The sequence below is a fragment of the Puma concolor genome, chromosome B3, assembly GCF_028749965.1.
Source record: "Puma concolor isolate L17-30 chromosome B3, mPumCon1.1.hap2, whole genome shotgun sequence".
NCBI lineage: Eukaryota > Metazoa > Chordata > Mammalia > Carnivora > Felidae > Puma > Puma concolor.
In genome coordinates this window covers 13,642,374-13,657,196 of record NC_141672.1, presented here as the reverse complement: position 1 = coordinate 13,657,196, position 14,823 = coordinate 13,642,374, and the positions used below count along the sequence as shown (strand labels likewise).

The 14,823-nt window shown below is 39.9% G+C and overlaps 1 protein-coding gene across 2 annotated transcripts in view; it reads right to left on the bottom strand.

Annotated features, from left to right (window-relative positions):
- Positions 1-14,342, bottom strand: part of PPP4R3A (protein phosphatase 4 regulatory subunit 3A) — a 38,724-nt gene extending 24,382 nt beyond the window's left edge. For both annotated transcript variants that reach the window (XM_086708993.1, XM_025918875.2), the window contains exons 1-2: positions 13,859-14,342; positions 2,712-2,767 (exon numbers count right to left, since the gene is read on the bottom strand). In XM_086708993.1, coding sequence (XP_086565119.1) covers positions 2,712-2,767; positions 13,859-14,000 — 198 coding nt within the window. In that variant the 5' untranslated portion in view covers positions 14,001-14,342. The remainder of the gene's footprint in view (positions 1-2,711; positions 2,768-13,858) is intronic.
- Between the last annotated feature and the right edge of the window lie 481 nt (positions 14,343-14,823).

Genomic DNA, 14,823 nt, shown 5'->3' with positions numbered 1-14,823 from the left:
GTAATAAGTTTAATGAATAGTAAAAATGTTTACAGGGTCTAAGATATCTTTTCAAACTTACTGACAGTAATACGCATATACACTGTTCCGGAGTCATCAACTATTTCAAAAATAAGCCCTCCAACTGAGAGAGGTTTGTGACCCATATATGAAATTTTGAATGGTACCAAGGAGAATTACATTCAAAAAGAAGCCTAATGGAACAGCTACCATATAGCATTTTTTTCAGGCTGGTCCAAAGAAAAGAATTAGGAGAAGTCAGAATTAGGAGGATGTGAGTACAACATAAAGAAAACACAATTCAATCTAAGAAATAACGGCAAGGAGCCAAGCAAAGGCTAGGTGAGCATCTACCAGAAGGATAAAAGGTTCCTGTATTAAGAAGGAAACATGGCTAGTCCATCTTTAAGGTAACTTAAAAGATATGTCTACATGGAGGAAGCTTCTAATACTTTTCCCTATCAAAGATACCCCTTATTGTACACAGAAGGATCCCCTGATTAAAAATTTGTCTCCTAACTGGCATATTAATTCCTTTCAGTCAATTATGTAACTGTCCATCATGAGGACCAGCAGTCTCTCGCTGAACTACAGTGATGCCAACCAGAAGTAAATAAATGATCATCTGAATAGGCTGTGCAGTATTACTAATAGAATAAATCCACAATTTTTATTCAAAATTTTAAAAAACAGCTCAAAGACTCCTTTTTACTGTCCTCAAGAACTTCTAGAGATCATAGATACCAGGCACGCATCTGTTCCACAGTGACTGAGCAGCAGTTCAAACTCAAAATAATTTATATTAACATTGTAAGATCAACACACCAGAAATTAGTCAGTTGGGAAACCCCCTAGAGTCTGCTTCATCTTTAAAATAGGTAGAATACATACTGTTATGAAAACTGCTGATAATATAACACCTACTGGAACAAACCTAAAACCAATGATCACATTAGTAATAAGACAGATTTAATACAACCATAAGCAATTACTCTGGTACAATGTAAATTCAGATTCATCTACAGGCTTAAATCAGTGCACAGCTAGCCATTTGCAACCACGTGGATGGAACTGGAGGGTATTATGTTAAGTGAAATTAGTCAGAGAAAGACAAAAATCATATGACTTCACTCATATGAGGACTTTAAGAGACAAAACAGGACAAAACAAAAGAGACTCATAAATATGGAGAACAAACTGAGGGCTGCTGGAGGGGTTGTGGGAGGGGGGATGGGCTAAATGGGTAAGGGGCATTAAGGAATCTACTGAAATCATTGCTTCACTATATACTAATTTGGATGTAAATTTTAAAAAATAAAAAATAAAGTTAAATAAAAATACAGAAATAACCTTCAAAAAATATCAGTGCACAGTTAGACATATGCTCTTAACTGTCCATTTGACAAATTTAGAAGTTTGAAAATTTTTAGGAATTGCTCTTCTGTTTTCCTTAAAGAGCCTAAAATCATCTTTTTTATCATCCAACATTAACCTATAGGTTAAGACATACGGAGCTCTTCATTCATCCTCAAAATAGACTTGATCTTTCCTTTTTCCTCAGATGACTTTTACTCTTCAACTAAAACCTCAAAACACTAATTTATGTATTTAGGGATAGAATAGCAATGGCAAATACTCTAGTCTCCAGCCACTCCAATCAACCAATCTTAATGGTTTTCTTAAGATCACTAAATGCAACAGTGTTAGCAGAACATTAGACTATCAAGAAAATATTTCAATTGTACCAAATGTTTGTTGGACAAATACATCACCACTAAACAGATTTAGGAGTTAATATCAGCTTTCCCATATACTCTCTGTGTGACCTCAACCAAGTCACAATCTTTAGGGATCTAATGTGCAAAGTAAAGCCAACACTAACTTTCCTCTAGTAGTATTTTAATGGTCAGTGATGAAGCAAAGCACTTTACAATTTATTTATAGATTAATATATTTATAAAGTAATATACACATATGAATGCATTGGTAATAGCCTTTAGTCTAAATTATTTTATATCTATACCTTCAGGGTAATGCGGGGACTGATACTGCTTTTACTGGCTTTGTACAGCACTCAGTGGGTGTGTGTGTGTGTGTGTGTGTTCTGAATAAATACCCTTTGACGACAGTGCTACTAGGTACCAAATAGAGAAAGATTTACTTTCAGGTATCACTTGCTCTCTGAAGGATACAAGAAAGAGCATACTGAAACTCAAAGTTGTCTTAACAAACTGCATCACTGTTATACTACCATAAGGTCCTATTCAGGCTATGTAAGAAATCAGACTCTTACCTACACTGGATTGCTGTATAGGGACAGAAATATCCCTTCTGCACTAGCATCTACAACAGCAAAGAAAGCAGTTTCTACCATTTCGTTGTGTTAATAGCTGATTATATCAGTAGCCACTTTTTTCTTTAGGGAGAAACCAGAAAACTATACTGTTTTAGTTTTAACTTTTGAGAATTAAATCTTAGTTGCTAGAATATCTGAAATATAAACTAAGTTTAACTTGAAGTATTTTTTTTAATTTAAAATAAAATGATTGCTTTATACAGAGATTGGTTGAAATCACATTTTAGAATTAGACTAGGAAAGTATGTTGTAACCTGTTTTGAATTTCTCATTGCAAGTAATGGTAAATTTTCATTTAATCACCAAACTGAGAGGATAACATACAAGGTAAAACATAACATCTTCACATTTTTACCTGTTGTTTCTGATATGCGGTGTTAGGATTTATTTTGGACTCTAAAAGCAGAGAACCTGGGAAACAAAAGAAAAACAAAACAAAACATTCCATTATGTGATTGCAAAGCAGCACAATTACATTCCATCACATACACACACATTTCCTTTCCTGAACACTTGATACAAATGTAACTTCAGTTAAGGAAACGGTGTTTTAAAAACAATTTTAAATATAATAAAACTTGTAACCCAACAAATACTTGATATATTATGTTTACTTTTAACAAGAAGAACACAATTATCTCAAGAGTGAGGAATGGGTGGTAAAAGAAATCTAACACCTTACGGGCAGCACAGAGTAGTGACATGGCACAGCACGTAGCAGGATGACCTGGGTTTAAATCTCTGAAACACAACAGGACTTGGATACGATCCATTTCCCCAGTACATCCCCACATTATGCTTCACCTTCAGAAAGTCTCTTACTTCTGTTCCAGAATTGCCAGACTTCTCCATCTTCAAATAATCAATTGTTTTCTGATAGTAAACTAATTTTAATTTGCACATTTCTGTATTTTTCCCCCTGGCCATATCATAAGACTTGCGATATTCAGGAAATAACTAGTACTTTGTTGGGGCGCCTGGGTGGCTCAGTCGGTTGAGTGTCTGACTTCAGCTCAGGTAATGATCTCACGGTTCGTGGGTTCGAGCCCACGTCGGGCTCTGTGCTGCCTGTCGAGGATTCTTTCTCTCTCTGTTTGTCCCCTGCTCTCTGCACACTCTATCTCAGAAGTAAACTTAAAAAAAAAAATATTTATTTTTGAGAGAGAGAGAGAGAGAGAGAGAGAGAGAGAGAATGAGTAGGGGAGGGGAAGAGAGACAGGGACACACTGAATCCGAAGTAGGCTCCAGACACTTAACCGACTGAGCCACCCAGACCCCCCTTAAAAAATAAACTTTGATAAATTTCCCCGTGCTTCAATTTTCTTTATGCACAATTATTGGACTTTTAAATTGTGTAATTAGAAGTTGTCTAGTGTTGCATTCATAACACGAAAAAGCAGCAAGGACATGAATGTCTAGAGTCAACATTATTAAAAGCCTTCAACTATCTTTGTAAATATTCCTCCACTGTTTCCTGTAAATACTAGAACAGAAATTGCAATCTGTCGTTTCCCAGTGAAATCAGAGTATTCAGGTACATTATGGATCAAACTTAACTTTTTATAGATGAGTTGTGGCATACAATTATACTCAAAACGTGGTTTCTAGCAGAAAATACATTCCCAAAACCTACTTGAAATACCTATCACATCCTCAAAAACAATCCATCTTCAAAAAACTACATAAATAACAGACTGAAACTGGATTAAAGATCCAAGAGGTCTTGTGTCTTACAACCAAAATAAGTAATGCCTCTTTAAAATTAGGGGCGCCTGGGTGGTACTGTTGGTTAAGCGTCTGACTTTTTGGCTCAGGTCATGATCTCGCGGTCCATGGGTTCAAGTCCTGCATCAGGCTCTGTGCTGACTCAGAGCCTACTTTGGATTCTGTGTCTCTCTCTCTCTTTCAAAATAAACAAACCTTTACATGAATGAATGAATAAATGTTAAACTGCACAGGGGCGCCAGTGGCTCAGTCATTAAGTGTCCAAATTTAGCTCAGGTCTTGATTTCATGGTTCGTGGGCTTGAGCCCCGTGTCAAGCTCTGCTGACGATACAGGAACTGCTTGGGATTCTCTCTCTCTCTGCCCCTCCCCTACTTTCATGTGGACTCTCTCTCAAAATAAATGAACCAAAAAAAAAAAAAAAAAAAAAAAGTTAAGCTGCAATAAAAGCATGATCTACCCAAAAGAAAAAATTGGACATCATTGATCAATGATAATTGGATAGGATCAAAATCAAAATCTGTGCTACAAATAACACCATCAAGAATGTGAAAAGACAACCCATAGAGTGGGGAAAAATCATTGAAATCATATATCTGATTAAGGGATTTTTATACAGAACTCTGACAACTTAAATAATAAAAAGACAACCCAATTTTGGTCAATAAATCTGAACTGACATTTCTCCAAAGATATACAAACGGACCATGAACATAAGATACTCAACATCATTAGTCATTAAAGAGATGCAAATAAAAACCACAAATAAGACCATTTAACACCTGCTAGGATGCCTATAATCAAAGACAGTGTTGCCAACCATGTGGAGAAATTGGATCCCTCATACATTTTGCTTGAGGTATGTAAAAAGGCATCCAGTTTGTAAAACAGTTTGGCAGTTCCTCAATTGCTAGAGTTACCAGCAATTCCACTCCTAGGTATATACCCAAGAGAAATGAAAACATATGTATGGTCACACAAATATGTGTACATGTAGTTTCTTAGCAGCACTTTTTCATAACAGCAAAAAAGTGGAAACAATCCAAATGTCCAAAAACTAATGCATAAATACTATTCAGCTATACAAAAAAAAAAAACAAAAACAAAAACGCCATAACATGGATAAAACCTGAAAACATTACAAGTGAAAGAAGCCAATCATAAAGGCCTATATTCTATGACTGTATTTATATGAAATGTACAGAGTGTACAAATCAGAGAAAGAGGTGTAGGTTAGTGATTGTTTAGGGCTGGGGAGGAAAGGGAAGTGAATAGGTAGTGACTTCTAATGGTTACACGATTTCTTTCAGAGAGGACAAAATATTCTAAAATTAGATTGTGGTGATGGTTGCATAATACTGTGAATATACTGAAAAATACTGAATTATACACTCTGAATGGATGAATTATATGGCATGTGAACAATGTTTTTGAAAAAGTGTAAATACTCATTTGGTAGAATACCACACAGCAGTGTTAATGAGTGAACCAAATATGTCAATCTTATAAATATCTACCATATAATTCTATTTACATAAAATTTAAAAACTAGCAAAAATTAACCTGTGGTGTTCATACACAGGTGGAGATAGTGACTGAGAAGGGACAGGCTTCCAGAGTGCTGGTTATTTTGCAAAAATTCATCAGGCGGAATACTTACGATCTATGTGCCTTTTTGATGTATTACACTTGAAAAGTTTTTTAAAAGGTTCAAGAGTAGGGGTAAACAGAGGGGTGGAGTTATCACTTCAAATTGTGCTTTCGAAAACCACACCTGTAACAGTGTGTCAACTATACTTCAATAGAAAGAAAGAGAGAGAGAGAGAAAGGGAGAGAGAGAAAGGGAGAGAGAGAAAGAGAGAGAGAGAGAGAGAAAGAGAGAGAGAAAGAGAGAGAGAGAGAAAGAGAGAGAGAGAGAAAGAGAGAAAGAGAGAGAGAAAGAGAGAGAGAGAGAGAGAGAGAGAGAGAAAGAGAGAAAGAGAGAAAGAGAGAAAGAGAGAAAGAGAGAAAGAAAGAAAGAAAAACACACACCTGACCTGGCCGCTCTAAGAACAAAAAGTGGTAGTGGTACAACTATTATTTTTCAGGTACCAACTCCTTTTGCATTTGCTTCAAAACTCTCTCTCCATAAAATTACAGGGTTATGGGTAATTAGAAAGGAAAAACCACAAATTCAAGTGTTCCCTCTAAAAGCCCTAGCTAAAGCAAGAATAAGCACATAACTAGAAGCTTCTGATGTTGGCAAGTTTTTCTTTTTTCTGGGCCGCTCAAGATGTTCAAGGGAAGTATCTTCTGAAACACATTTTCAGTCACATCCCATGGCTTTGACCTAATATACCACCTTAGGAAGTCCACCTCTGGTCCCCAAATACCATGCTCCCTAAGAAAGCAGTAAGTAGGCTGCAGAGGGTGAAGCATGGAAACTGCCTTTTAGTTTGGGGGCTAAGATAATAACAAAGACATATTTCTAGTTTTATATCTAGGCTATCTATTAGGTAGGTTCCCTTCCCCTATCTCTTAGTTTCTACTAGATCAAGTTATGAGCACTTCTCCAATTAACTGAAAAAGAACCAGTCGAGTGTTAATACGCATTAACACAATCCTTTCTCCCAAGTTTACTTGTCTCAGTTGCTATAGCTACAGTACCCGGAATAGCCATTTCATCCTAGTAATATATGGGTATGGCTGGGGATATAGAGTTCAACTGTAGGTGAGAGGCATTTATCATGGTAGCAGAGACAACAGGGGAGAAATGAGGAAGATGATCCGTAGCAGCAGACCTCAAGCAACATTGCAGGAGGTAGAGTTGGTTCTCATTAAGGAGAACACATGCTTTTGATACCAGGTAGGTCCAATGTTAGCTTAATAACTGAAGCACATATGCACAAGAGTCCCCACCCAAACTTCATTTGAGAAACATACCCATCCTCTCCAATAAAAGATGCCTTATCCCCCAAGAAGAATTCACTCTCACCCTCTCCATGACACCTCCTCCTCGTCTGACAAAGACACTCTGTCACACAGACTAGAGAAAGACAAGCCTACACAGCAAACCCCAATATCAAAGACTTGAGAAAAGCCAGTTGGCAAGGATATACTGGACACAAAGAAAAATCAAGACCATGATCAAACTAAAAGGAATGCATCAATACATGGAATTCAATTTGTCACTGCAGAATCTATCATTCAGACCAGTAGCAAAATCAAACACCCTCAGGTGAGCTAAAGTGTATTCCTACACAGCAAATGCTTGTCGGAGTCTATGTCAAAGAAGCTCTGATAGGCCTACGAGTCCATATTTGCACACAGACTTCTTAAAAAAAAAAAAAAAAATTCTTTTTTTACTAATACCAAGACTGACAACCAGCACAACTTTTGGGGAGGGTCACTTTATCTGTATCTAAAAGACTTTTAAACACATACTACTCTTTGGTCTAACAGTTCTGGAAATTAGCCTACATGTTCACACAGTGCCAAGTATACGAACAAATGGGTCACTAGCAGCATCCGTAATGGTAAAAACCTAGAAACAATCTGTATGCCAGCTGTCCTCAAAGTGGGGGACCTCAAGGAGTCTGGAAAATCAAAACTATTTTCATAACATGACTAAAATATTATTTACCTTTTTCACCCTTATTTTTCTCAGTGTTGACACTGATATTGCAAAAGATTGAATGCAGAAGCAGGTTAAGAAATTAAACCAGACACTAAAGAGATCTGTAAAACTACGAAACAAGGGACACTCTTCTCACTAAATTCTGACTTAAGAAAAGCTTTTTAAAGTCTTAGTTTTAAATTCTAATATGGCAAATATCAGTAGATACAACCCACATAAAACAAAAGTTTTGGGGGATCCCAAGTTCTAACAGTATAAAGATCTCCTGGGGAAGAAAGTTACAGAAATGCTACTCTATGCCAGCAACAGTATACTTGCAGGAATTAAACATATACAATGATTTACTATGCTTTTAGATGACAGATCTGTGTATCTTAACATAGATGCCCTAAATATATAGACAAAAAGGAGGTCTGTACACTCAGGAAACGGGGGAACAATGGTATAGGAGGGAAAATGCCACTCAGAACATCACCAAGACAACTGTAAGTAGAAGTTGTCAAACATAGATAAGCAAGAATGATGGACAATAAAACATTTAGTACAACAATGAGTATAGATGATTTGAGGTCATTAAAAACTTTACCTCCCTGCTTCATACATCTTTGTTCCTCCTGTAAAATGAAATGTATCCTTGAATCTATTCTTGTATCCTGCTGCCAATTCCCAACACACCTCAATCAAAACAAATACCTCCAGGGAGTGGGATGAGAAGTAGTTGGTAGCACACCAGTGAAGCATCATTCCAAAAGTGTCTGAATCAGAGAACCTACAACTAGTGCCTGCCGCCTGGATCCAGCCAGCAGACAGCCTGTTTGGGTTGTAGTCTAACACACAGTCATACACTGAATTCATGAAAATGTTTTAAAATGCAAAGACTTTACATTAAAAAAAAAAATCTAGATTTCTGGCTGAGTGCAGGAAAAAAAGACCACAGAACTAAACTATTTAATCAAAGAGTCACTAGAGCAAGACTTATGGTTAGAAAAAATGATATCCCTAGGGTTGTTGTATTAACCAAAAATTTCAAGTGCCAACCCCAGCATCTACTACATAACCAGCACTCAGTACTTGTTTTTTTTAAAGCATGGTCAAAATATCATTTCACTGGCATCACTGTGCTGCTGAATAGCAGAAAAATTAGTAATAACAATGATCCAGAAACATATTACAATGAAAGATTAATCAACAGGTTTACATTGCTTAAGAAAAATACTGTAGCAAATAATACTTAGAAAACACTCCAAGAAAACTGTTAAGATTTTTAATCTTCTGATACAGTGTTATTTAGCTAGAAAGTTCACTTGATTAGAAGATAGCATTTCCTTTCACTGGAGAAATGAGATGTTACAGTTTCTATAACTTTTATGGTTCTATTTTCAGTATCAACCAACGAATCAAGTTCAGGTTGTTAAACAGTTTAGGGGCGCCTGGGTGGCTCAGTCGGTTGAGCGTCCAACTTTGGCTCAGGTCATGATCTCACAGCTCGTGAGTTCGAGCCCCGCGTCGGGCTCTGTGCTGACAGCTCAGAGCCTGGAGCCTGCTTCGGATTCTGTGTCTCCCTCTCTCTGCCCCTAACCACCTCGCATTCTGTCTCTGTCTCTCTCAAAAATAAATAAACATTAAAAAAATTTTAAAAAAGAAAAGAAAAGAAACAGTTTAGATTTGGATAAATTCAAGATTTCAGAATGAACAGGTCCAGCTGTCACTCCACGGTAAGCAGTTTAACATCTACTCATCTCTGGTATACTGTCCTTAATGCTCAAAACTAAGGGCAGGAGCTTAAATACTGTGCTTCATTAGAGCAAATAAAACACCATCAAAAATGAGTTATTTCAAGTCCAAAATATCATCTAGACAGGACAGCAGCATACACTTTAAACCTATAGCAATTCTGTGTTCCAAGTCCCTCTCTCCTGATTTTGTGGCTCAAGTTACACACGACGTTTAAAAACTGAAATGAAGCCTGGGGGAAAAAATAGTGGCATTACATTAAGAGGTTCCACGCCTATGTCAAACTTTCACTACACTCCAGCCCGATCACCTATACCCGACCTAGCTGATGGACTTCAAACTGTCGAAGTTACCACCCACAACAGATGATAAATAAGGGTTTGCTCACCCTAGGCCTACTGATTTTCTACAAAAGTAGGTCTACATAAAAAAAAAAAAACAGGGGGCTTTAAATGGACTTTTCAAAGTGAAATCTTTCTCCCACTACTGATACCGAGCTCTCCTTAGCAGCTAAATCTGGAATGCCAACTGTACACAAGATTCTATACTACTTACTAATTTATGAGAGAAAAAAAAAATGCTGTTACTATCTCTGTTCAAATCACCACAACAGCCCAAACAAAACAAAACAGGCTTTCCACCTAAAGTGTTCTGACCTCCTTTTCTAATTATAGTGGGGGTGAGCCACTACCTACTACCACGTTCTACAAGAGGCAGACGTACAGGATTCTAGTTTTCGCCACAGTAGCAGTTCTGCCTCGACAAAAACACTTCCCCGTCTCATTTTCTTCATGCCCCAAGTAATACTGAAAATTTAACCTTCTAAACTCTGAAATAGGTAAGTCAGACAATAGGGGAAACTATTTTGAGATGTAAAAATTACTTAATATAACTTAAGGTAAAAACCAAATGTAAGAACACTATTCTTGATGCTTGGCAAGTAATCCAGAAAAAAAGAACATGGATATGATTTTATGTAAAAAAGACATCCTTCACTGTGTGGAGAAATTCCAAATTCTTTTATCAATTCTAAAATTGGAAGATGGAAGTGGTAAAAGCCACAATAAGACGTTAGAATGATCTGAAATAATAAACTGAGAGGGCAAGGTAAGGGATGACATTATTAACCTTCACTTCAAGCAACTTAACAGGTACAGCAGAAGTTGAAAGAAGAAAAAAAAACACAATACCAAGTAATTTTTATTGTTAGATGGAATTTTGCAGGTACCTGAGAAATGAAGTAATCTATCTTCATTAAAGAAAGGGTTGTGTTCGTACAAAGTATTTTACCAGTATGAACTAACGAATAAGGAACCCCTAAAAAAATGGGCTCGATAGCTTGCAGGACATCCCTTCCTCCAAGGCAAGGTGGCCTACAGATTTGCCAAGCCACTCAGTTCAGAGGGGAAAGGCACATACTTACACACAAAGATGCACCCTGTCAACAGAGAGGCCACAAGTACTTCCATTCAGAAGTGGCCTTCCTGATTTTCGGTGTAGTGTATAAAGGCCTCTAACAAGATAAAAGGCTCATTTTATGGAAAATCAGAAATACTTTCCATTTTGTTCACCACAATAAATACAGAGATTCTCAATTATCCTATAATGGAGAATGGGAGAAGCACACAATAATGGATGACCCAAATTAGCAGTCCATATAAAAACTTCCATCTGGCGTGAAGATAAACTATAGTTTTAAATATCTTTAGGCTAAAAATTTTTTTTATGTTCTTTGAAATAAGCTTTGAGTCTGTAAGTATAAAGCAGCAAATGCAAGTAGACAGCAATAATGGGAATTTAAAACACACTATAAACAGTTAATGATAATTAAATAATAACAGTCTCAAGCCACAGGCTAGCTGTCTGAGCCTCAGTTTCCCCATCTGCAAAATATAGCTAATAATAGTACCTACACCAGATGACACAAGTAAACAGTCTCTGGCACATAGCAGGTACTCAATAAATTTTTACTCTGAATCCTATTTGGAGTTTTCCTATTAGAAAAAACATTAACCAAACTAGGGATTATTTAAATTTTTTTTTTAAATATTTATTTATTTTTGAGATAGAGCACGTGCAAGTTGGGGAGGGCAGAGAGGGAGACAGAGAATCCCAAACAGGCTCAGCACTATCAGTGCAAAGCCTGGTGCAAGGCTCGATCCCACAAACTGTGACATCATGACCTGAGCCGAAATCAAGAGTGGGATGCTTAACTGACTGAACCACCCAGGTGCCCCCAAACTAGAGATTATTTACGACATTATTCCATAAGTGTGCTGGAATTTTCTAAACCCACTCTTTGGATTTAGTTTTCCTTTATCTTAAATTTAACAAAGGCACATCAGTTATATTTAGTTCAGCTTTTTCTCTATCAATAAATAAAAATAAATAAAACTAATGGATAAAAATTAAAACCATTTTGTTTTTGCCATTCAACCTGTTTTATTGCAGAGTTCCAAGCTTTCCAAAGGGAGGAAGGGAGTTTAGGGGCTATTTCCAAAGAGGTAAAAATAAAAATGGGAAACAACCAGATCCCTACATCAGTACATTAGAACAGGAGGATTCCCTAGGATTAGGACATTAAAACATAACACTTAAGGGGCGCCTGGGTGGCGCAGTCGGTTAAGCGTCCGACTTCAGCCAGGTCAAGATCTCGCAGTCCGTGAGTTTGAGCCCCGCGTCAGGCTCTGGGCTGATGGCTCAGAGCCTGGAGCCTGTTTCTGATTCTGTGTCTCCCTCTCTCTCTGCCCCTCCCCCATTCATGCTCTGTCTCTCTCTGTCCCAAAAATAAATAAACGTTGAAAAAAAATTAAAAAAAAAAAAAAACACTTAATACTTTAAACAAAACACTCTGCATAATGAGTCCAATTAAATACATGATGTGAATGTTAAACATGTTATTTTAAGTTATGAGATTTCAAAGAATTGACCTCAAATCTACCCACAGTTTCATTTGGAAGTTAACTGAACCTACAAAGCCCATTCATTCAACTCATTATGTAAAAAGTTTTCCAAACATGCAAAGGAGGAGATGTTTGAGTAGTGGTGACTATGTGATAGTCACACAAAAGCATGCTAACACATTCAAACTTGTATTTTTAAGAGGCAAATAAGAGGCCTCAGAAAAATATGCCCAATGTATTCAAAATCCTTTAAATCCCTCCCAAAGGAAATAATCTCTCCAATTAGGCTATTCTGGGTAGCCTTATAAAGATAACCTGTGGCCAATATAACTCCAAATTACAATTTTTCAAATCAAATTGAAAATCGATGTCCCTTGAGTGTTCAATTACAGAAGGGTGAGTCTTGTTTGTTTTTCATGGCATGGGGAGTTCAGGGTTGAAAGTCCAATTAAAATTCCTTGAAACGCGTTTGTAATAATTCTGATACAGAACAACTACAATCCTAATAAATAGCTAGAGTGAAATTATAGACTAATGTAACAAGTTTTCAAATTCGGGAGAAACAATTTGAAAACACTTTCACCTGACGTGAACATTTTAAGTGAAACCCAAGCTATGCCACAGAGAGAAGTGGCAATCCCTAAATAAAGTAAGTCTTGAAAAAGGTGAAACACTTATTTTCAAACAACTGGGACCTGGAGGGCTATTTCAAAACATGTGAAGCACAGGCACTAAGGCAGATTCAAAAGGTTTTAAAGTTACTGGCCAATTTCTCCCCACCTGTTAATTGAACCAAATAATGAATATACATTTAAGCAATCAAAAACAAAAACAGCTCGTATAAAATTATTCCAAGCTTACAAGAAGTTTACACAAACAATACACAAAAATCTGTATTTGTGGAAAAGACAACACTGGGGGAACACAAATCGATCTTCTCACGGCAAAGCAGCATTTTCTCTGCCGAATGCAGAGTTGCCAGATTCATGAACCAGTGTTGCCAACGTGCAACACGATCAAAAAACTGTAGCAGGAAAAGTTTAAAAAAAAAAAAAAAAGGGCACAGCAAAACGTTCTCCAAAGACTGAAACACCTAAGAACTTTCTTCGCTCCGAGAAAGTTTCACGCCTGCTTTACAGATGAGTGAACTAAGGCAGAAGATCGGATTAATCAGTGCCTTTCTCAAGGTCACTCTAGTGCAAAAGAACAGTCCGGGCTCCCGATCTTAGGCCCCCGACCTCTCCACACGCCCAGGCAGCACAGTTCAAGCATGCTGGGCTCCCCTCGTCCCCGCAAGTGCTACCAAGCGCTGGGAGGAAAAAGACATTTCGAGCGCTCCCCGTGCAGCTAGCTCCGGGAGGACTGGGGTGCTGGTGGCCCGTCCTCCCCGAGGGCGGCAGCCGCCCCCAGCCCCAGTCGCCCCCTCCGTTCTCGCATTAGCCCCAACCAACCAGGGAGGTGGCCCAGGGCCGGGGTGGGGTGAGGGAGGGGAAGCAAGGGTCCCGCCGCAAAGGGCTTCACTTACCATCGCTCTCGGCCCTGACAAGCAGGGACATGCCCTTCAGCCGCTCCACGTAGCCCGACGAAACATGCCCGGTGCCCCGGTCGTCCCACTGCCGGTCCTCGTTGAGCGTGTAAACCTTCACCCGCCGCCGGGTGTCGGTCATCGTGCCGCCCGGGGGCCGGGGCAGAGGCCCCGCTGGCGTCGCCCAGGAAGGGGGGCCGGGACAGGCGGGAGCCAAGGCAGGAGGACGCCCGCAAGCGGAGGACGCCCGAGCCTCACTGCCGCCGCTGGCCGCTGCGGGGCCGCGGGGCCGCCCGCATGGCCCGCTCCCGGGCCCGAGCTCTGGGCCCCGGCCTTTCCTCGCCTCCGACTCCTCGGCGCTATTGTCCAGGCCCGGCGAGCCCGGCCGCCCCGACAGGGGCGCGCAGCGCTTCGCAGCCTCCCGCCCCGATGCGATAGGAACTCGAGGCGCCGGTCACTGCCCTGCTCCCGCCTCCGCCATGATCTCCGCGAAGCCGCTTCCCGCGCCGCCGCCGCCTCCTCAGGCCGCCGCCGCCATGTTTTCCTTCCTTATACCTGGCCCTGCCACCGCAGCCAGTGGCTCCGCTCCGCTCCCCTGCTTCAGATGTCCCCAGCCGAGGGTTGCCTGCTCCTGTTACAACTGCTACCACTGCGCGGGAGACTGCGAGAGGCCCCAAGCGCACGAGCGCTCCTGGCTCCTGGAAGTCCCTCTCCCTTCGCCGCTGCCACCGCCTCTTCCGTCTTCCTCACGAAGCCAAAGCCGCCGCCATCTTGGTTCGCCCCTCAATAGCGGCGCGCGGGGCCACCCAGGCAGCAGCTGCAGGGGCGGCCCGTTGGCCCCACCATTTAAAGAGACAGGAGCGAGGCCGGGAGCCTCGCTGCGGCGGAGGCCGCGGACGGAGGCGGGAGGCGGGCGCCGAGTTGCCGAGGTGGCGGGAGCGCAGGGAGCGGAGGAGGCGGAACGC